This window comes from Bombina bombina, chromosome 2 (assembly GCF_027579735.1).
Source record: "Bombina bombina isolate aBomBom1 chromosome 2, aBomBom1.pri, whole genome shotgun sequence".
NCBI lineage: Eukaryota > Metazoa > Chordata > Amphibia > Anura > Bombinatoridae > Bombina > Bombina bombina.
Genome location: NC_069500.1, coordinates 1253872205 through 1253896224, shown reverse-complemented (window position 1 = coordinate 1253896224; position 24020 = coordinate 1253872205). Strand labels below are relative to the sequence as shown.

The window sequence follows — 24020 nt, the reverse complement described above, 5'->3', positions numbered from 1 at the left end:
GTTCTGTTGGGAGGTGCCTTAAATAGGGCTAATGAGTTCACTTTCTTAAAGGTATAGCATGAACAGAGATGAATCCCTGACAATAAGTGCTGCCAGCATTGCTGCAGAGGTTGAAGGGGTGGATGGGGGTCAGCCTGTCAGTGCTCAGACCATACACCGCACACTGCATCAAATTGGTCTACATGGCTGTCGACCCAGAAGGAAGCCTCTTTTAAAGATGATGCACAAGAAAGACCACAAACAGTTTGCTGAAGACAAGCAGACTAAGGACATGGATTACTGGAACCATGTCCTGTGGTTCGATAATACCAAGATAAACTTATTTGGTTCAGATGGTGTCAAGCGTGTGTGGCAGCAACCAGGTGAGGAGTACAAAGACAAGTGTGTCTTGCCTACAGTCAAGCATGGTGGTGGGAGTGTCATGGTTTGGGCCTGCATGAGTGCTGCCACCACTGGGGAGCTACAGTTCATTGAGGGAACCATAAATGCCAACATGTACTGTGACATACTGAAGCAGAGCATTATCCCCTCCCTTCGGAAACTGGGCCACAGGGCAGTATTCCAACATGATAATGACCCCAAACACACCTCCAAGACGACCACTGGCTTGCTAAAGAAGCTGAGGGTAAAGGTGATGGACTGGCCAAGCATGTCTCCAGACCTAAACCCTATTGAGCATCTGTGGGGCATCCTCAAACGGAAGGTGGGGGAGCGCAAGGTCTCTACCATCCACCAGCTCCGAGATGTCATCATGGAGGAGTGGAAAAGGACTCCAGTGGCAACCTGTAAAGCTCTGGTAAACTCCATTCCCAAGAGGGTTAAGGCAGTGCTGGAAAATAATGGTGACCACACAAAATATTGACACTTTGGGCCATATTTGGACATTTCCACTTAGGGGTATACTCACTTTTGGAAAAGGGTAGTGAACCGAGCGCTACAGTGGGGGCCTTAAGCTTACTGACTATATAGCCTCCTAGTAGGCTAACCGGGTTGAAATTACATGAAAGGTGAAAGTAAGCGCTAAATAGCTTAAAAGGCTAGGTAAAATATAAACAATTTATTACATATACATAATAAATAATAATAAAAAACATTAAAATCACAATTAGACGCATGGATCCATGTCTGACTTATCTAAATACTAAAGTATACAATGTTGTCAAGACTTGACTAAAAGCACAAGTATACAGTGTTGGCTAGACAAGCCAGTCCTAAGATAAGTTGCCTAGTGTGAGTAGGCAAAGGATGAAATAATTAAACAGCCTTCGTGATATATTGGGGTACAGTGAACTAAAATTGCAATTGGTAGATAGGTGCACATAAATAACTTAGAAAAACATCTAACAATAAATGTCAACCAAATAAATGTTCGAATGCTTAGCTGATAAAATACATGTGAATTCGTTGGTGTATCCTCCAAAGTGACGTGCAAAAAATGTGACGTTAAGTTGACAGTAATAAAATAGGGAAGATAAAAAAATGGTGTAATCCAAACTCTAGTTGAAGATCCGTGAAAGTGATTATAGACACAATGCAAAGAAAATTTTGAATGTGAAGAAATTCAATGTGAAAAAATTCCGTTAAGCAATCAAAAAGGCAAAAAGTCAGTGATAATGGTGAAAAACTTGATAAACAAAAACAAAAACGTAGACTGGAAATCTAGTGATCAGGACAGAGGCAAAAGCATATGAGTATATGCAAAACCTTAGAGTCTGGTGTTAAAAATCCACAGTAAAATCCATAATAAACAATAACATCGATAAAAAACCTAAAAGGAAACAAAAGAGAAACAAATAGTGCAACACTGTATATAATAAACAATATAGGTAATTAAAACCAAGCTCACCAGTATGCCAACGCGTTTCGGCCTAGACTAGGCCTTTCTCAAGACTCGGCCTAGACTAGGCCTTTCTCAAGGATAGTCTTGAGAAAGGCCTAGTCTAGGCCGAAACGCGTTGGCATACTGGTGAGCTTGGTTTTAATTACCTATATTGTTTATTATATACAGTGTTTAACAACAGACTCTACGGTTTTGCATATACTCATATGCTTTTGCCTCTGTCCTGATCACTAGATTTCCAGTCTACGTTTTTGTTTTTGTTTATCAAGTTTTTCACCATTATCACTGACTTTTTGATTGCTTAACGGAATTTTTTCACATTGAATTTTTTCACATTGAATTTTTTCACATTGAATTTTTTCACATTCAAAATTTTCTTTGCATTGTGTCTATAATCACTTTCACGGATCTTCAACTACAGTTTGGATTACACCATTTTTTTATCTTCCCTATTTGATTACTGTCAACTTAACATCACATTTTTTGCACGTCACTTTGGAGGATACACCAACGAATTCACATGTATTTTATCAGCTAAGCATTCGAACATTTATTTGGTTGACATTTATTGTTAGATGTTTTTCTAAGTTATTTATGTGCACCAATCTACCAATTGCAATTTTAGTTCACTGTACCCCAATATATCATGAAGGCTGTTTATTTATTTCATCCTTTGCCTACTCACACTAGGCAACTTATCTTAGGACTGGCTTGTCTAGCCAACACTGTATACTTCTGCTTTTAGTCAAGTCTTGATAACATTGTATACTTTAGTATTTAGGTATTCTCACTTTTGTTGCCCACTGCATAAACATTAATGGCTGTGTGTTGAGTTATTTTGAGGGGACAGCAAATTTACACTGTTATACAGGCTGTACACTCACTAGATTGTAGCAAAGTGTCATTTCTTCAGTGTTGTCACATGAAAAGATATAATAAAATATTAAAAAAAATGTGAGGGGTGTTAGTTATTATGAGTGTAACTGTATTGTTTAATGTATTTTTTATGTGTTTTGTGACACTTTTATGTTTCCCAAAATAGTTAACCAGAGCATGTAATACCAGCAGTAAGCATGATGAGCGCAAACACCCATGGTAAACCCCTTATCGCTCGGGCGCAAACATTTGCGATCCACTCGTAATCTGGCCCTCCACAGTGGTAATACAAGTGGTATTAAAATATTAAATATGTGAGCAATAGCAAAACTATATGTGACTGAAATTAATTTCTGTAATATGAATTTACTTTAAAATAGAGGCTTCATATTTGTAATAGCTCGACTGCTGTTAAACAATAGCAGCAATGGGAACAAGAAAACCAGAACACAGTCTAGGAGATACATTATTAAAATGACATAGAACGCCTTGTGATTTGATTTTTTTTGTCTGTTGACTTTCCAATATATTAACATACTATGTGAACTTACAATTTTGTGGAATACATTAAAACCTTTTTTTTTTTATACTGCAATTGGCAAACCTGGTGCCACTAGAGTATAAAAAGCTTACCACAGTCATTTTATTAGAAAAATCTCCACTATTTTTCAGCTCCTTATCAGATCTCTGATGAAAGCAATTAGGGAGAGATATGTGTCAAGGTTGGGCTTGTGAAGTCTGTAGTGTGCCCTTCCAATTCTCAGGAGTTATAAACTATATTTATATAATCAAATTACAGGCAAAGAGAGCAAAATAAATAATGAATGTATATTGCAAAGTTTTTTTCCACACATAATTGAACATTTTATATTACAATCTAAAAGTTTTTACTGCCCTTTAAAGGGACAGAATACTCATATGCTAAAGCATGTAAAAGTGATGGGGCATAACTGTAAAAATCTGAACTGACAATAAAACACTGAACCTTTCTAGGCGAGTGCCCAGCTCAGCAGTTGCTATAGCATCCAGGAAAGGCATCTTCATAGAGAAGATTTAATTTGGTATAGAAGTCGTTTAATTAAGTTTACAGATTAGATCAGCCATCTTAAACTCGTTTGCCCTGTTTATTGTTAATTTTATATTGCAATTTACTTTTATATAAGTTCTGTAAGATATTATACAGTTATTGCAATTTTGCATCGTTTGGAATTTAGCTTCCGTCTGTGGATCAAGCATGGAACTTTAAAGGGAAATTTAAAGGTGTGTGTGTGTGTGTATATATATATATATATATATATATATATATAAAACCCCAATTCCAAAAAAGTTGGGACAGTATGGAAAATGCAAAACAAATAACAAAATGAGTCATTTTAAAATTCAATTCACCCTGTACTATATTGAAAACACATTATTAACACATTATTTGATGTTTTACTTTGTGAATTTAATGTAGTTTTGAAAATATACACTCATTTCAAATCTGATAACTGCAACACAAAAAAGTTGGGACAGTCCACTGTGAAACATCACCTTTTCTTTTAATAGCACTAATTAAGCATTTTGGCACTGAAGACACCAGTTGGTTAAGTTTATCAAGCAGAATTTTTCCCCATTCACCCATTATTCATGTCTTCAGCTGCGCAAATGTATGGGGCTTTCATTGCCTTATTTTGCGCTTCATAATGTGCCACACATTCTCAATCGGAGACAGGTCAGGACTGCAGGCAGGCCATGCTAGCACCCGCACTCTCTGCTTATGCAACCATGCACTTGTAATCCGGGCAGAATGCAACTTGGCATTGTCCTGCTGGAAAATGCAGGGATGTTCCTGAAAAAGATGACTTCTGGATGGCAGCATATGTTGCTTCAAAATGTATACATATCTTTCTGCATTAATGGTGCCCTCACAGATATACAAGTTACCCATGCCATGGGCACTGACACACCTCCATACCATGACAGACGCTGGCTTTTGGACCTGACGCTGATAACAGCTTGGATGGTCCTTTTTTTCTTTGGCCTGGAGAACACGGCTGTTTTTTCAAAAAACTATTTGAAATGTTGACTCATCGGACCACAAAACACTGCCCATCTAAGAGGAGACTGAGCCCAGAGAAGTCGGTGGCACTTCTGGACAGTGTATGGCTTCTGCTTTGCATAGTAAAGCTTTAACTTGCATCTGTGGATGCAGCGGTGAATTATGTTGACTGACAAAGGTTTACCAAAGTATTACCAAGTCCATGTCAGGATATCCATTACAGCCTCATGACGATTTTTGAGACAGTGACGTCTGAGGGATCGGAGATCACACACATTCAGAAGTGTTTTTTTGGCCTTGCCCTTTACACACCGAGATTTGACCGGATTCCTTGAATCTCTCAATTATATTGTGCACTGTAGAAGGTGACATGCCCAAAATCCTACTGATTTGTCTTTGGGGAATGTTGTTCTCAAATTGTTGGATTATTCGCTGACGCATCTGTTGGAAGATTGGCGAGCCTCAACCCATCCTTGCTCTTGAAGGACTAAGCCTTTTTTGGAGGCTCCTTATATACTATGATCACACGATTGCCCCACCTGTTTCATGTTACCTTGTTATTTCAACCTGTCACATCGCTATTAGTCTTAAAATGCCCCTGTCCCAACTTTTTTGGAACGAGTTGCAGTCTTCAGATTTTAAATTAGTGCCTATTTTAAAAAATATATTAAATTCACAAAGAAAAACATTGAATAATGTGTTAATAATGTATATTCTAAATATAATACAGGGTGAATTGAATTGTCGAATGACTCTTTTTGTTTGTTTGTTTTTTCCATTTTCCATACAATCCCAACTTTTTTGCAATTAGGGGTGTGTGTGTGTGTGTGTTTATTGTGTTAAAGTACAGTAATTTTTTTCAGGGAACTTAAACATTATGAATAATAATAATAACTGAGATAAGAACTATTATGGAGTCAATACAAGAATTGAAAATGTTTTTCCATTTAAATTACATTGCAGCATTTGTTCAGACTATCCAACTCTGTCAAAATATGTCTCTCATCGCTTGATTGACACACTAGCAGAGCTTGTATTCCTGTTGCTATGCTGGGATGCTGGTTTCTCTGTTAGCGCGCCAGTCAGCATTGGAATAAGAAGTCAGTGTGCAAATGTGAGTTTTTCTTTTTTTTTTAGCTTTGGAAAACAGCTCTCAAGCTAAATGTACCTTATTAAAATGATTTGAGGGACCTCAAAGTACTAAATAATCTTTCCAGAGAAGAGCTTTGATCATTGAGCCTTTAGTTATTCTATACGCACATCTATTAAATCACATATGTTTATACCACAAGAGGGCACCAAACAATAATTTCTCATTTCCATTTCTCATCCAATACTTGTTTTATATTTGTCTCATTATTGCCGTCTACAATAAGCTAATACTGAAAAAATAAAAATAACTGAAATAACATGGAGTTTTCTGGAGTGGTCAGACAATCTTGTAGATTAAACACCATTTTGCTGGCTTGTGAATCATTTCACTATGGCAGAGGGACTTTAGAGGCACATTTTTATGTCAGCTGTCTGAAGCTTATAACAGTTTTTATTTTGCACCTAGATGCTGTATTGCCATCATCCGTTGTGTTCAGGATGGACATCTTTACTGTTGCTCATAATGTAAATCATCTGGGATCTTCTAAAAAAAAAGTTTTGCCCACTTTAGAAATTTCCATCAGTACAGAAAGCAATCCATGGAAGATTAACCTGGTCGTGGGATGGTTTTCAAGAAATTGGGGAATATCAGTGACTCTGCTTTCAATGAAAATATGTTTAGAGCAAAAAAGTTAGATTTAAAGTCCACAAATCCAAAACAGGCTAGGGTCATTGATACACAGTATACCAAAGAGCAGAATCCAGAATGCAACATTGAGTCCTGGAATGAAAAGTAGAGATCAAACTAAAGAGCAACAACAGAATCCCATAGGAAAGCTAAATAATGCTGCCTTAAAAGATATGACATCAAGAATGAGGCAAGATGCAGTGTATCAACAAAGTCACACCTAAAATGAAGCAAATTATATGGCTACATGCAGAGTAATGTTTCTCTTTACCTCTTTTTTTTTTTTTTCCAATTCATCCCAAAGATTTTAATGGGTTTGAGTTCAGGTCTCTGTGCAGGCCACTTCCTTCATACCAAACTCATCAAACCATGTATTTCCATCTAAAGGGGAGGAGAGTCCATGGCTTCATTCATTACTGTTAGGAATTAAGAACCTGGCCACCAGGAGGAGGCAAAAACACCCCACCCAAAGGCTTAAATACCTCCCCCACTTCCTTCATTCCCCAGTAATTCTTTGCCTTTGTCACAGGAGGATGGCAGAGGAGTGCAGAGTTTCGGAGTAGTCTCTTATGGAGGGTAGTACTCTTCGCATTGGCACTGGAGTTTTAAGTAATCCTGTCAGCCTCTCAGTGAGAGCCTGGGCGAAAGTTAGAGTTCGGAGATGCAGGTAGAATCTTTCTGTGAAACCATCCCGACTCATATTAACAGCTCCCTGCTGCCTGCTTTCTTCACTCAAGTCCATGTAAGGAGTGAGGCTACTAACCTGTCACACTTGAAGGGCTGTGTTCCTGTTCCATGGCGTAGATTCTGGTAAGATTGTTTCAGAATCAAGAGTTAATATTCCTGGAAGGGGGATTATTGAACAGGGGTGGTTTATACATGATATTGTTTATTGTGTCATTGCTGCGTTATGTGCAAGATGAGGCTCTGGCAATGTGTGGAACTTTCAGGTTACAATGCCACACGCTTAGCACCTGGGGCTATCCCTTCCTTGTAAGTCCATACAGGGAGTGCAGAATTATTAGGCAAGTTGTATTTTTGAGGATTAATTTTATTATTGAACAACAACCATGTTCTCAATGAACACAAAAAAACTCATTAATATCAAAGCTGAATAGTTTTGGAAGTAGTTTTTAGTTTGTTTTTAGTTATAGCTATTTTAGGGGGATATCTGTGTGTGCAGGTGACTATTACTGTGCATAATTATTAGGCAACTTAACAAAAAACAAATATATACCCATTTCAATTATTTATTTTTACCAGTGAAACCAATATAACATCTCAACATTCACAAATATACATTTCTGACATTCAAAAACAAAACAAAAACAAATCAGTGACCAATATAGCCACCTTTCTTTGCAAGGACACTCAAAAGCCTGCCATCCATGGATTCTGTCAGTGTTTTGATCTGTTCACCATCAACATTGCATGCAGCAGCAACCACAGCCTCCCAGACACTGTTCAGAGAGGTGTACTGTTTTCCCTCCTTGTAAATCTCACATTTGATGATGGACCACAGGTTCTCAATGGGGTTCAGATCAGGTGAACAAGGAGGCCATGTCATTAGATTTTCTTCTTTTATACCCTTTCTTGCCAGCCACGCTGTGGAGTACTTGGACGCATGTGATGGAGCATTGTCCTGCATGAAAATCATGTTTTTCTTGAAGGATGCAGACTTCTTCCTGTACCACTGCTTGAAGAAGGTGTCTTCTAGAAACTGGCAGTAGGACTGGGAGTTGAGCTTGACTCCATCCTCAACCCGAAAAGGCCCCACAAGCTCATCTTTGATGATACCAGCCCAAACCAGTACTCCACCTCCACCTTGCTGGCGTCTGAGTCGGACTGGAGCTCTCTGCCCTTTACCAATCCAGCCACTGGCCCATCCATCTGGCCCATCAAGACTCACTCTCATTTCATCAGTCCATAAAACCTTAGAAAAATCAGTCTTGAGATATTTCTTGGCCCAGTCTTGACGTTTCAGCTTGTGTGTCTTGTTCAGTGGTGGTCGTCTTTCAGCCTTTCTTACCTTGGCCATGTCTCTGAGTATTGCACACCTTGTGCTTTTGGGCACTCCAGTGATGTTGCAGCTCTGAAATATGGCCAAACTGGTGGCAAGTGGCATCTTGGCAGCTGCACGCTTGACTTTTCTCAGTTCATGGGCAGTTATTTTGCGCCTTGGTTTTTCCACACTCTTCTTGCGACCCTGTTGACTATTTTGAATGTAACGCTTGATTGTTCGATGATCACGCTTCAGAAGCTTTGCAATTTTAAGAGTGCTGCATCCCTCTGCAAGATATCTCACTATTTTTGACTTTTCTGAGCCTGTCAAGTCCTTCTTTGACCCATTTTGCCAAAGGAATGGAAGTTGCCTAATAATTAGACCACACCCCTTCTCATTACAGAGATGCACATCACCGAATATGCTGAATTGATAGTAGGCTTTCGAGCCTATACAGCTTGGAGTAAGACAACATGCATAAAGAGGATGATGTGGTCAAAATACTCATTTGCCTAATAATTCTGCACTCCCTGTAATAATAATAATAATAATAAACCTCCCACTGCCTCTTCTTCCGTGGCACACACCTCTCTTCACATAACTGCCAAACAGTGATCTCCAAAGTTCTCACACAAACTCAGCTTCCCAACGGGATATTACTCACAGCAAACGCGCTAATAACCGGACCTCATCTCCTTGGTTCAATTCATCTGGTTCCACCAGCGGATCCCTTTGGAGACTCTACTCTATGCAGATGTCCAGTTCTCTGACTTTTTAGCGTCTGCTCTTCTCCCTCGGCTGGATGTGTGTGCGGTCTATGACGTCAATGGTAGATCTTCAGTCACATGACCGGCAGTGGGGGTGCAAGGGAGCCAATCTCCGCGAGTGCTCACAAAGATTTCATGAATAGTTCAACACAAAAGATAGGAGCCCCTCCATGGGATGAAAGTAAAAAGTAAACTTTATTCCAAAACAGGTTAAAATCTTCGTAGTTGCAAACAACTAAAGGTTGAAGGATTAGGTGAATCCCAGTGACTCACTGACACATTTCGGCTAACGAGCCGTAATCATAGTTTGGTCAATTGGCCTTTTCTCGGCCCCTTTTAAACTTGAAGGCTACTTTCAATTGGCTAAAACCAAAAACCGGGATTTAACCCTTGCCCTTCCAACTTTACGTACAGAAATATCTTAACAAACTCTTTACCATATTAACAGCGGACAGGGATATCAGGATATAAAGAAATAGGACTCCAACAAGCACACTTTTTTTTATACAAAACACAAGATCATCAACATAATATATGGTGCATCAATGTATTATATGCATGTATAAACATAGAAAAATGTTCCTGTGTTCTAACTGACAATTGTAAAAGGCCCAAAACAGCAAGGAACAAAATGATGCAGTTTGCATAGAACATATCTCTACATATTGTGATTACAATAACAATAGTCTTATTTCTCGATCACTATATCAAAGATGCTATTCTATTGCCTCAATATCACATATTTCTAACCTGCGTTCTATATCTACATGGCAACATTATATAGTGTATGATATTCTTATCAGATTGTTCAACCTTATTGGTTATTTTAGACACACAGACCTGAAAACTATTACCAGAAATTGATTAAATCATATTCTGAATATAAACCATACGGTATCCTCGTTTTCAGTCTGAGTATTCAAAAAACCTCTCTCTTTGCCAAGATGGACTCTCTATCACCTCCCCTCATATTGGATTTAATAGTTTCTACTATGGTCCATCCCAGAGACTTACTACTTTTATTGTGAAAATTCTTGAAATGAAGAACTAATGGTGTGGTTAATTTGCCCAGCTTGATGTTGGACATATGCTCTCGGATTCTGTACCTCACCTCCCTTGTAGTGAGACCTGTATACTGTACATCACATTCTATGCATGTTAAAAGATAGACAGAATATGTGGCCCTACAGTTTGAATGTTCAAAGGTCTCCCCTGTTGCACTACTTTTGAAGCCTTCTCTTCTATCCAATTTATCACAGGCTTTACACTGCGAATTGCTACATCTGAAAACCTCTTTATGTTGCAGCCATGAACTGGTCCTAGGAACTTCCGATCTAAGTTGTGTAGGTGCTATTCTGTTGCCTATGGACATCCCCTTTCTAAAGGCGAATCTGCACTTTCTAGGGCCAATCTCTTCCAACCCATCATCAGCCTTCAGCATTGATAGTTTTTTCTTGATAATGTTACAAATTTGTTCAAATTGGTTACTATATTGGGTAACGAATGTAATTATATTTTACGTGTAACGGAATTTTTGTTAACCCACAATTTTTTTGCCTTTGAGGGAGAGTTTTACCTCCAAAGATGTGGGACAGCTATGGGAGCTAACTTTGCCCCATCCTATGTAAACCTATTTATGGGTTGGTGGGAGCTCTCTCACATCTTTGGAGGTGATTACCCGGATAAGGAACGCATAGTCTATTACCGAAGGTATATAGACGATCTTATTTTCATTTGGCGTGGGGGTCCTTCTGAGGCAGAGACATTTGTGTAGGGTCTCAATAAAAATGACATTGGAATAAAATTCACCTTTGAGTTTGGCACTAAAAGTATAAACTACCTTGATGTGACCTTGAAAGGGGATGATTCAGGGAAAGTGGATATTGAAATATACAGAAAGCCTATTTCAGGCAATACCCTATTACATGCTCAAAGTAACCATCCAAGTAGGGTATTTAAATCAGTAATAAGGGGCCAGTTTATACGGCTAAAAAGAAATTGTACCAACAAAGATAGCTATGTCAAACATGCTAGGGACCTCACAGACAGACTACTAGAAAGAGGATATAAGCAAAGGGACATTGATCTAATTAGAACCAACATAGATGATAAGGATAGGTCAAATTTCATTAAATATAAGAGCCAAGAAAAAGGAAAGAAAGAATTTAATGGTGTTACATTCGTTACCCAATATAGTAACCAATTTGAACAAATTTGTAACATTATCAAGAAAAACCTATCAATGCTGAAGGCTGATGATGGGTTGGAAGAGATTGGCCCTAGAAAGTGCAGATTTGCCTTTAGAAAGGGGCTGTCCATAGGCAACAGAATAGCACCTACACAACTTAGGTCGGAAGTTCCTAGGACCAGTTCATGGCTGCAACATAAAGGGGTATTCAGATGTAGCAATTCACAGTGTAAAGCCTGTGATAAATTGGATAGAACTGAAGGCTTCAAAAGTAGTGCAACAGGGGAGACCTTAGAACATTCAATCTACACTAACTGTAGGGCCGCATATTCTGTCTATCTTTTAACATGCATAGTATGTGATGTACAGTATACAGGTCTCACTACAAGGGAAGTGAGGTACAGAATCCGAGAGCATATGTCCAACATCAAGCTGGGCAAATTAACCACACCATTAGTTCTTCATTTCAAGAATTTTCACAATGAAAGTACCAAGTCTCTGAGATGAACCATAGTAGAAACTATTAAACCCAATATGAGGGGAGGTGATAGAGAGTCCGTCTTGGCAAAGAGAGAGGTTTTTTGGATACACAGACTGAAAACGAGGATACCCTATGGTTTAAATTCAGAATATGATTTAATCAAATTCTGGAAATTGTTTTCGGGTCTGTGTGTCCAAAATAACCAATAAGGTTGAACAATCTGATAAGAATATCATACACTATATAATGTTGCCGTGTAGATATAGAACGCAGGTTAGAAATATGTGATATTGAGGCAATAGAATAGCATCTTTGATATAGTGATCGAGAAATAAGTTTATTGTTATTGTAATCACAGTATGTAAAGATTTGTTGTTTTATGCAAACTGCATCATTTTGTTCCTTGCTGTTTTAAGCCTTTTACAAATGTCAGTTAGAACACAGGAATATGTTTATATGTTTATACATGCATATATACATTGATGCACCATATATTATGTTGAGGATCTTGTGTTATGTATAAAAAAGTGTGCTTGTTGGAGTCCTATTTCTTTATATCCCGATATCCCTGTCTGCTGTTAATATGGTAAAGAGTTTGTTAAGATATTTCTGTAGGTAAAGTTGGAAGGACAAGGGTTAAATCACAGTTTTTGGTTTTAGCCAATTAAAAGTAGCCTTCAAGTTTAAAAGGGGCCGAGAAAGGCCAATTGACCACACTATGATTACGGCTCGTTAGCCGGAACGTGTCAGTGGGTCACTGGGATTCCCCTAATCCTTCGACCTTTAGCTGTTTGCAACTACCAAGATTTTAACCTGTTTTGGAATAAAGTTTACTTTTTACTTTCATCCCGTGGAGGTGCTCCTATCTTTTGTGTTTGAACTTTCAGGTTACTTGCGGAAATTTTGTGCGGCCATTTTTTGGCACGTTTTTCCCTAGTGCAGGGGCGGTCCTCCCAGGCATTCCATGTGTGATTGAAGGGGGAGATATGTGACGTGAGTCACCAAGATCTGAGGGCCTGTTATGGAACATTCTTTGGGCTGGAGGTACATGGGCTTAAGGATTCCCAGAGACTGCATGGAAATGTGGAATTTTATATGCTGGACACCCTATGTACTTTCATAACTCTGTCTTATGTCCATGTCACCCTGTATCCATAAATACAAGATGGGTACAGGGTGTGAGTGCCCCTTGTGGGAGCAATTGTGTGTTGCCTCAGATCTGATCTCCTCCATAACTTTAGACTGCGGTCAAAGGGGGGTATAAAAAGGCTAAAAGGATGTCCAGGACAAGGGAAGTGTTCTGACAGAGGTACTCATTTGGGGTACCAGGCGGTCCGTCACATCTGGTGGCAAGTGCTGGGATTGATTTCTTGTCCTGCTGACAGAGGAGGAGCGGCACTGTCACCCACAGCTATGGAAACGGAGCTCCTATGGCGAATGCAGCAAGTGCTCACCCACCTTGATGAACCTGTTTCTGCACAGGACAAGCTGGGTTGGAGGGATGTGCCATCTAGCTATCAGTCCCTAAGCAACACTACAAAGATGCGCCAATGGCAGCCAGTGAAGGATCGCAGCCAGACGATTATAGATGATGCAGAGGAAAAATTCCACAGCAGAGTGTGGAGAAGGTTGTCAATCTACGGAGCCAACCCATCTGAAGCAGCAGTTCTGGTAATGAACGCCGAGGTGGTGAAGCAGATCACCAGGTATCGGAATATTCGGACAGCTGAGATGCTGGGATCAGATACCTCTAAATAGGAAGTTCCAATATGGGACTTCGAGCGGCAAGTCAAAGTCTCCCTTGCTGTTTTAGGAGGGCCAGTTCCAGAGGAGATGTGCCTGCAATGGAGAGCCCTGATTCGGCTAGAGATGTGGGAAGATGCACTGGATAATTGGTATGGCTCCAGAGGCAAAGTCCTGCCCTCCCCAGAACAACGCTTCTGGGACCAGGTAAACTTGCGGCTCTGTTTACTGATAGGACAACCCACAGGTGAGGGGATAGCCGAACTGAAGTGTCTGGTGGAAAGAGAGGTCGAGCTCGAGGATCGGTACAGAGCGTTATATTGGTTTGCAGACAGGTGGCAGTCGAGGGCAGGAACGCACTATTCCCCGGAAGGTGATGACTTTGCTGGCCCCGGCTTATTATGGGAAGCATTTGAGGAGAAAGATGACTTTGGCAGTCCCGAGGGATATCGATTCTGGGACATTCAAAGCAAGAGGCAGGAGCTTTTACAGCCATCGGAAGCACTTGCCTTAGAGCCTGACCTGACATGGCTTATCTATCAGGAATGGTACCTTGAGGTGGATTACCTAGAACTGCTGGAAAGTGGTCCTTTACTTACTTCAGAGGCAGCAGATCTAGTGGACTTCATATCCACGGATGTTGGTCCGGGAGGTGTGGATGAGACAGTGGTCTCCACACGTGGAGTGCAGGTATACGGGGAAGTCGGTCCAGACCCCCAACCCCCTGGCATGGGACCCTAGTCACCCTGTTATCCCCCCAGCTGGACCCAGAGATTGTGGATCTAATTGAATTTTCATCTGAGGTGTCAGAGGTGGATTACCCAACAGAAGAACAGGCAACAGGGCAGAGTGTTGTTGGCCTCTGCCCACCCCTAACCAGCACCCAAGAAAACAGGAATGACAGCCTCACACTGGCAGAGGGACCGGAGGAGCATGCAGCAATCCCAGAGGAGGAGCTGGCATTGGGACTGAGAGATGTCGGTCTCTCTCTGCAAGCAATGGCAGATTTCTATCCAGTACAAGTGGATGGGACTACAGTCTCCACCTGTATTCTCCAGGGATGCTGGGCATATGGCCCAGATCCGCAACAGCATGTTGGAGTGAGCCCAGCCACCCTGTCTTCTCTCCGGCGACTGAAAGGACTCCAGGGAGAAGGGACAGGCACTCCTCCCCAGCAGCGGGTATGTTCTATGAGAGAGGCAGAGGTCGACCGGGTGAGTGATGCTATGTTTGGGACAATTTGTTTGGGGTACTGTGTGGATACGGGCTTTGGGGGAATGGATCTACCGACTAACTTCGAAGTCAACCCGTCTGGGGTCTCCTCCTGTGTTAGTCTCTTCCGAAGGGGGAGATATGTGACGTGAGTCACCAAGATCTGAGGGCCTGTTATGGAACTGCATGGGAATGTGAAATTTTATATGGTGGACACTCAATGTACATTCATAACTCTATCTTATGTCCATGTCACCCTGTATACATAAATACAGGATGGGTACAGTGTGAGTGCCCCTTGTGGGAGCAATTGTGACTCTATAAACCAAGTGGGCATAAAGGACTTAATAGTTAATAAGAGCTGTTCTTATATTCTGTAATAATATGTATTTTATTTACATTTCTAATCTGATTGTGTCTCAGGAGTCTGTCTGGGTAAACTGATTGTGTTCCTGTGTGATTATGTTAAGTAGACTGCCCAACATCAGATTGTCTGAGTAAACTTTCTTCCCCAGTCAATTAACTTGATATGTTAATCTGTTTTACCTGTGAATAGACAATTGTTAGAGGTTTGATGTATTGTTCATATGTTTGCTTTACTGTTTAACCAATTCCTATGTAACCTGAAGCTCTGTAAATCTGGAATGCCAGGGTGTATAAATGTGTGCTGCTTTCAAATAAAGTATTCATTTTTGTGTTCAGAAAACTGAGTGTTGCCTCAGATCTGTTCTCCTCCATAACTTTAGACTGTGGTCAAAGCGGTGTACCAGGACCTATTGCTCTGGATAAAAGGATGTCCAGGACAAGGGAAGTGTTCTGACGGAGGTACTCATTCAGGGTACCAGGTCTGTCACACCATGTGACTGGGTGTGGCTATCTATCCTTCTCTGTCGATCTGTGGCACAGGAGACATAGCGGTTTCTGTAGTCTGGGTTCTAGGAGGTGGTGAGTGGTGAGTGCCCCGGCCATTGGTGGAATAAAGGTGCCTTTTTTTATAAATAAAGTTAGTCTACCCAAACGTGCAAGCGATGGAGGACTCTAACGCGTTGGAGGGCTCTCCTTCCTTAACAAAGTCTCATTCCTGTGTTTATTGTGAGGAGGTTCTGGTAGATCAGCCTTCTCAACTATGTTCCACATGCCTTGATAAAGTTACAACATCTAAATGTAAACGGATGTCTAGTACTACTGAGCCGTCCACCTCTGAGGGATCTTCATCCCGGGAGGTGTGTTTCCTACATTCATCTCCGATTGCACATGCAGCACCCCGGGGTCCAAACCATTACTCCTTCGGGAGAGATTCATTGGCCGTCAAACTTTACGACCAACTGGAATCGGTGGTTTCGAAAGTGATCCATGCCTTACCATGCTCTGCTAAATGCAAGTGTAGGGTTTATCATAGCGGCACGGCCCAGGGTTTATCCATGTCGATGGCTGATCCTGAGGCTCTATGCAATGACAAGGCCCACTACGACTCTTCAGAGGAGGCCCCTACTGAGTCGGAATCCATGTCATCTAAACCTCCGGAGGCAGAGGAGCCTGGTTATAGGTTTAGGATGGAGAATTTGCACTTTCTGCTACAGCAGGTGCTTGCTTTTCTGGAGGTTCCGGAACCTAAGATACTGGAGGAACCTGTGATTCCTAAGCTTGATAATGTATTCAAGGACAGGGTAGTGCCTCAGTCTTTTCCGGTTCCCATTAAGATGGCAAATATTATTAAGAATGAATGGGAGTGATTAGGGTCGTCCTTTTCCCCTTCTTCTTCTTTTAAAAGACTGGTCCCCGTTCCAGACTCTCAGCTTGAGCTGTGGGGGACCATCCCTAAGGTGGATGGTGCCATTTCTATGCTTGCAAAGCAGACAACTATTCCCCTCAAGGGTAGTTCGTCGTTTAAAGAGCGCATGGATAAAAAGCTGGAAAACATGTTGAGAAAGATGTTTTTCAGCACACCAGGTTTTGTTTTTCAGCTAGCAGTGGCCGTTGCGGTGGTCGCTGGAGCTGTGCCATATTGGTGTGAATACCTGTGTGAAATGATCGAGGGAGAGACATCCATCGACGAGATACAGGAGAAGATTAAGGCACTGAAGGTGGCCAATTCTTTCATCTGTGATGCCAATATGCAAATTATTCGCCTGAATGCTAAGGTGTCAGGTTTTTCTGTTTTAGCGCGCAGGGCTCTGTGGCTAAAATCTTGGTCTGCGGACATAACCTCTAAAACGAGGCTGTTGTCCCTGCCTTTTCAAGGAAAGCTCTTGTTCGGTCCCGGATTGGATTTGATTATATCCACGGTTACGGGAGGCAAGGGAGCTTTCCTACCGCAGGCTAAGAAGGCTAAGCCTAAGTGATCTACTTTTCTTCCCTTTCGTGCGACAAGGCCCAGTGCCAGCAACCCTCTGAATGGAAACAATCAGATCTATTCTGCCCCTAGTTCAAGAGGGAACGTTCATGACGACTATAGACTTCAAGGACGCTTACCTTCATGTGCCAATCCACAGGGACCACTTCAGGTTCATAAAATTTGCATTTCTGGACCAACACTTCCAGTTTGTGGCCCTTCCTTTTGGTCTAGCAACAGCCCCAAGAGTCTTCATGAAGGTTCTGGGGGCGCTGCTTGCAGTGGCCAGATCCAGGGGCATTGCGGTGGCACCTTACCTGGATGACATTCTGGTTCAGGCACCGTCGCTTAGCCTCGTAGAGGATCATTCGAGGGCTCCTCTTCTTCTGCTCCAATCTCACGGTTGGAAGACCAACTCAGGAAAGAGTTAACTGGTTCCCAGCAACAGGGTGGAGTTCCTGGGCATGATAATATACTCTATGTCCATGAAGATATTTCTCACAGATCAGTGGCGCAGGAAGCTTGCGTCCACCTGTCTTTCCCTTCAGTCCTCTTCAAGTCCATCGGTGGCTCAATGTATGGAGGTGATAGGTCTCATGGTGTCAAGCATAGTTGTCATCCCATTCACCAGGTTCCACCTCAGGCCTCTTCAATTGTGCATGTTGAGACAGTGGAACGGCGATCATTCATATCTATCAAAGCTGATATCTCTGGATGCTCGGACTCGAAATTCCCTCTCTTGGTGGATTTGTCCGGAGCAACTGTCCATGGGGACATCCTTCCTGAGACTGTACTAGGAGATTGTGACCACAGACACAGGGAGCTGTTTGGGGTGCCAGGATGGCACAAGGAAATTGGTCCAGGAAGTAGTTTCTCCTTCCGATCAAAATCCTAGAACTACAAGCAATTTACAATGCTCTGAAGGCTTGGCCTTCTCTGGGTTCGGTCAGTTTCATTAGATTCCAGAATGACATTACCTCGGTGGCTTACATCAACCATCAGGGGGGTACGAGGAGCTCCCTCGCGATGAGGGAGGAGTCTCGGATTCTGGAGTGGGCAGAGTCCCACGACTGCTTGCTCTCAACGATTCACATTCCGGGTGTGGACAACTGGGAAGCGGACAGTCCTTCCATCCGGGGGAATGGTCTCTTCACCCCAAAGTATTTGCGTAGATTTGTCACAGATGGGGAACGCCGGAGATAGATCACATGGCATCCAGATTCAATTGCAAACTACCTCGATACGGGTTGAGGTCCAGGGATCCCCAGGCAGAGCTGATAGATGCCTTAGTGGTTCCTTGGGGATTCAGTCTAGCTTACATTTTTCCTCTGTTACCACTTCTACCTCGCATAGTGGCACGCATCAAACAGGAGCGGGCCTCGGCCATTCTGATTGCTCCTTTGTGGCTGCAGAGAACGAGGTTTGCGGCTCTGGTAAGGATGTCATCCTCTCTGCCATGGAAATTACCCTGTTGCAGGGATCTGCTGTCACAGGGCCCCTTTTAGCATCAAAATTTAGATTATCTGAGGCTAACTGCGTGGAGATTGAATGCCTAGTCTTAGCCAAAAGAGGCTTTTCTGAAAGTCTGATTGATAATCTAATTCAGGCAGGGAAGCCAGTCACTCATCGCATCTACCATAAGGTATGGAGGACTTACTTGTCCTCGTGTGAGAAGCATGGATATCCTTGGCATAAGGTGAAGGTATTCAGGATTCTGTCCTTTCTTAAGGATGGTTTGGAGAAGGGTCTTGCCTTAAGGTTTTGCAGAGGGTTCCGTTTGAACCTATGCATTCCATAGACATTAACATTTTGTCCTGGAAGGTTCTCTTCCTGTTTGCAATTGCATCGGAATGCAGAGTATCTGAGCTAGCTGCCTTGAAATGTGACCCTCCTTATCTGGTGTTTCATGCAGATAAGGCTGTATTGCGCACTGGGTTGGGGTTTCTCCCCAAGGTGGTGTTTAACCGTAACATCATTCAGGAAATAATTGTTCCTTCTTTGTGTCCTAACCCTTCTTCTTCAAAGGAGAGGTTACTTCATAACCTGGATGTGGTTCATGCCTTGAAGTTTTATCTTCAGGCTACTGAAGGCTCGCCAGAAACATGGGGCATCAAGCTCCATACTGAGCTTGATAAATAGGCCCCAAGATCTTTTACTGTAGCAACTAAAAGGAACAGTGACAACATTTTAATAAATACATGTGTTTTACTACTGAAATATTTTACTTTACAGTATTTAAAATGGATATTTATAAACCCACTCAAAGGCACATACAATTCTAAAAGTTTACAAAGCTAAATATATGACTGGTACTGATTCAAATTTCACTTGAAATGCATTGTAGTCAAGAGTTTGTACTGTAGTGTAATTACGTAGAAAACTCATAAATTCTGTATTATTATTGTTGTAGAAAGAATTACTGGTGTTATTATTTGAGTAGGCTCAGTATATACTGTATGTGAAGTTTTTTTTTCATATTTTACCCAATTACAAAGGTTTGCATATGCTTCCAGTTATCTCTCAACGCTCATTATTTCTGCAGTAGTATGTTTTCAATAAGTTAACCTAATGAATCCTTATATAAATTAACAATATTTCTGTATTGCAGGCCTGCTCATGGTTTCAGGAAGAAATGGGACCAAATTCTGATCCTGTAGTCATTGTAAGATTTCTAGGATCTACAGAAATGAGTTCTGAATTATCCTGCCTGCTGCAAACTATATGTGAACAATTAGCAGTGAACTACAGATGTTTACGACAAAGCCTTCCAAAGAAGGTTCTAGACCTCCAAGAACTATTTTTAAATTTATTGAATAAGTCTTCATTTCACAGACCATTGATCCTCATATTGGATAGTCTTGAACAACTTTCAGATGCTGATGATGCCAGAAAACTTTGGTGGTTGCCTATCCAGCTTCCACGAACAGTTCGTATAATCATATCCACTCTGCCAAAGAAGCATGGAATCCTCCAAAAATTAAGGTGCCTTATACACAATGAGGATAATTACATTGAGCTTATTCCTAGGGATAGAAAAATGTGCAGCCAAATACTTAAACATCAGCTTCTCCGAGTTAAAAGGAAAGTAACTTCAGGGCAACAAATCTATGTCAATGAAGCTTTTTCAAGATGCACTCTGCCCATGTTTGTCAACTTAACATTTAGAGAAGTCAGAAACTGGCGATCTCATAAAGATGTTGATGGATCATCTCTTTGTTTTACAGTTCATGAGAATATAGAGCACTTGTTTTGGTTGCTTGAAAACAAATGTGGGCCCAGGCTGGTCTCAAGGGCTCTTGGCTATATTACAATGGCAAGAACTGGGCTTAGTGAAGTAGAACTGGAAGACATTTTGGCTCTTGACAATAGTGTAATGGAGGAGGTCCTGGCTAACATGAATCCCTCAAATCCATTAAGGGTACCATATATGATAATTGCACAACTTAAAGAGGATCTCACTGGATATTTGATAGAGAGACAAGTACGAAATGTTACACTCCTAGTTTGGTCCAACAGACACCTACACTTTGTTGCACAAAAATTGTATCTCAGCAACGAGGATGATTTACACGAAATGCATATTAATATGGCAGAATACTTTTTAGGTGTTTGGGCTGGAGGAAGACAGAAACCCTTCTACACTGAGCATCATTATTTTGAAAATTGTATTCAGAATGAAAGAAGGAATGTTAATGATGAGGAACGGCACTACAATAATGAGACATCATTTGATAGGCAAGCTCCTGAGCAGCCATGGGCATTTCAATGCAATCCTCTGGAGCCTGATATATTTTTTATAAACCACAGAAAGATGACAGAACTTCTACATCATTTGACAAGATGTGGGATGACTGATGAACTAATGTCGGGTATTACCATGAATTTTAGCTGGCTTTACACAATGATCAAAATAGGACAATTTGATAAAGCACTGGCGGACATTGAGCTTGCATATAATTACTCCCAAGAGAAAGAGCTGAAATTTCTTGCAAGCACATTGCAAAGTATAAAAAATAAAGTATTAAAATATCCAGGAACACTTTCTGCCGAATTGCAACAAATCCTTCTCCCTGTTGTAAGTTCTTTGCCTAAATTCCGAAATCTTCTTTTAGAATGTGATAAAGAAGGACCTAAATACTGTTGTATTGTTCCCATGCACTCTTCTATGGATGTGACTTACAGTCCAGAGAGACTTACCTTGTCATCAAGCTCATCTCATATCACAGAAGTCCTTCCTACCTACAATCCAAACATAATAATTGCTGCACTTGAAAATGGCTCTATCAGCACTTGGGATGTTGAATCTAGGCAACTTCTTAGACAAATCACAACTGCACAATTTGTAATAATAGGTATGAAGATTACAACTGATGAAAAATATCTTGTAGTAGCTACAACAAATAACACACTATTAATTTATGACAACCTAAATTCTTGCCTATTGTCAGAAGTAGAAGTTAAAAGATCCAAACAAAGCAGCATTGGAGGGGGAACAAATGTGATTAATGGTTTTACATTGTCAAACACATATGCTCTTGCTTGGTTGGAAGCCAGCAAGGATGTTAATGTTATAGATTTGCTTTATGGTTGGCCTCTATATAATTTTCACTGTTGGTATGAAGTAACTTGTATACAGTGTTCTCCAGATGGATTATACGCATTCTGTGGACAGTACCTCAATACAACTACAATATTCCATTTAGGTAGCGGAGAAAAGTTGGCAACTGTAACATCTGAATTTTCTGGAGGGTTTGTAAAATGTATCCTTGTCCTAGATGCAACTCAAGAACTGGTTGTTATTGACAATGAAGGGAGCCTTTCTGTTTGGAATACAGAAGAGATAACAAACCCCCAGTTAACTGAAGAATTTGATTGTACCAAGGAAGACAGTGATGTTATTAGCACTGAACTTTCTGAAGACCAAAGTGCAATTCTTATCTGCAAAGTATCAAGCCTTGAACTCCTTGATGCACGCATGTGGAAGATTACTGATAAGTTCAAGGCAAAACATAGTGAGCGGTTCATATCTGCTGTACTCTCCAGAAATTGTGACTGTATAATTGCTTCCATGGAAAATACCTCATCAATTTTTATTTGGAGAAGAGATACAGGACAGTGCATGGCCAGCCTAGAAGAAATCTCAGGAAATATTGTAAAGTTAGTGAAATCCAGCCATCATAATTTACTTCTTTCTTTGACTATCAGCGGTGTCCTTTCCATTTGGGATATTGATATTATAACAGCAATGTCCAATATAGACAAGACAGGTAGAGCTCTCCAAACTGTATTAATGTCCAGCAGAGGAGACTATATTTACACACTAGATGGGAGTGAATCAGTTCAAAAGTGGAGTTCTAACACAGGGTATATTGAATCTGTTTTTAAACATGAAGGTCTTGTGGAAAATTGTGTGCTTACAGCCACAGGAGAATTGATGGTTACATCAGATGATAAATGCAGTCAATATGTCTGGCACACTGGTACTGGCGAAAATCTATTCAGGATTAGTGGACAAAGGATATCTCAGCTGCTGATTACACATAATGATCAATTTATTGTATCTCTTTGTGAACAAAATGCATCCAGAGTGTGGAGACTTGCGACAGGACATAAAGTTTGTAATATCCTAGCTGCCTTAAACAATGGACTTATAACAACTGCAAACACTTTTTTAGTTGGTATGACCAAGAACAAACTTTTAGCTGTAAGTTTATGGACAGGAAGCATAACAAAAAAATACTATTGTGACGATGGTGCAACTATTGTTACTTTTAAATTGGTCCCAGACTCTCCAGATTTTGTTGTTTTTATTACATCCACAGAAACAGTGAATATCTGGAGCTTAGCAGAGGAGGCAATATGCAGGAGAGTTCAGCTACCAAGTAATTTCCTAAAAAATCTTGAAGATTTTGAAATCTCTCCTAATGGAAAATTTGGAATCATTACACATGGAGATGAAAAAATCAATGTTCTTGATTTACACAGTGGCAAAATTCGAATTGTCCTTGCATCCGGCATCATATGGAAGCAGAACTTGTCTTGTGATGGGCGTTATCTTGTTTACATTTGTTTCCGTGGCGGAGAAGAGTATGATGATAACTCTGTCTCCAGCTTAATAGTAATGAGACTTGCAGACGGAAAAGACATTGGTGCTTGTTCCCTATATAAAGCCCCATCTTTTCTTGCGGTTTCGCAGAGACATCTCAATATTATTGTAGGATTTGATGATGGAAGCCTTGGTACTTACACAGTAGTGGACCGAGTTGATGCAACTTTGAAGATAAAAATTGCCACTTCAAATAGCCGTCAAATTTTCAATAATAAATCACAAATTTTTCGACCAAAATGCAACATTTGCAATTTTAAAATTACACCAGACTGCTTATGGAGGGAATCAACAGAAGTGTTTTCCCGAGACAGTCCTATCACTGTTTCAGATTCTGGAGAAGGAACAGACACAACACCCACCAAAAAACATAACTTTTGCTACGAGAAAATGTGCTCTGCCATTGATTGTAGGGGACAAAATTTTGCTGCTGATAACTGAAAACTTATCTTTAGATATTTTAAAAGTTTACATATTATTGCCCTTCAGAAAAAAAAAATATTGTTGGATAAAGATATGTTACAATGTTCATCAGCAAAACCGGTACACCATTTAGAAGAAAGATTTATGCTTTCTTCAATACAGTCTTAGTCCAAGGGTTAAAAAGGAGGGCTATGGTTAAATTCTACTAGCAATATTAGATATGCCATTA

At 40.7% G+C, this 24020-nt stretch overlaps 1 protein-coding gene across 1 annotated transcript in view; it reads left to right on the top strand.

The window, feature by feature from the left end:
- Positions 1-23809, top strand: part of NWD2 (NACHT and WD repeat domain containing 2) — a 684859-nt gene extending 661050 nt beyond the window's left edge. Inside the window, 1 exon segment of the mRNA XM_053704071.1 lies at positions 19871-23809. Within this exon segment, the coding sequence (XP_053560046.1) occupies positions 19871-23809 (3939 nt within the window).
- The last annotated feature ends 211 nt before the right edge of the window (positions 23810-24020 follow it).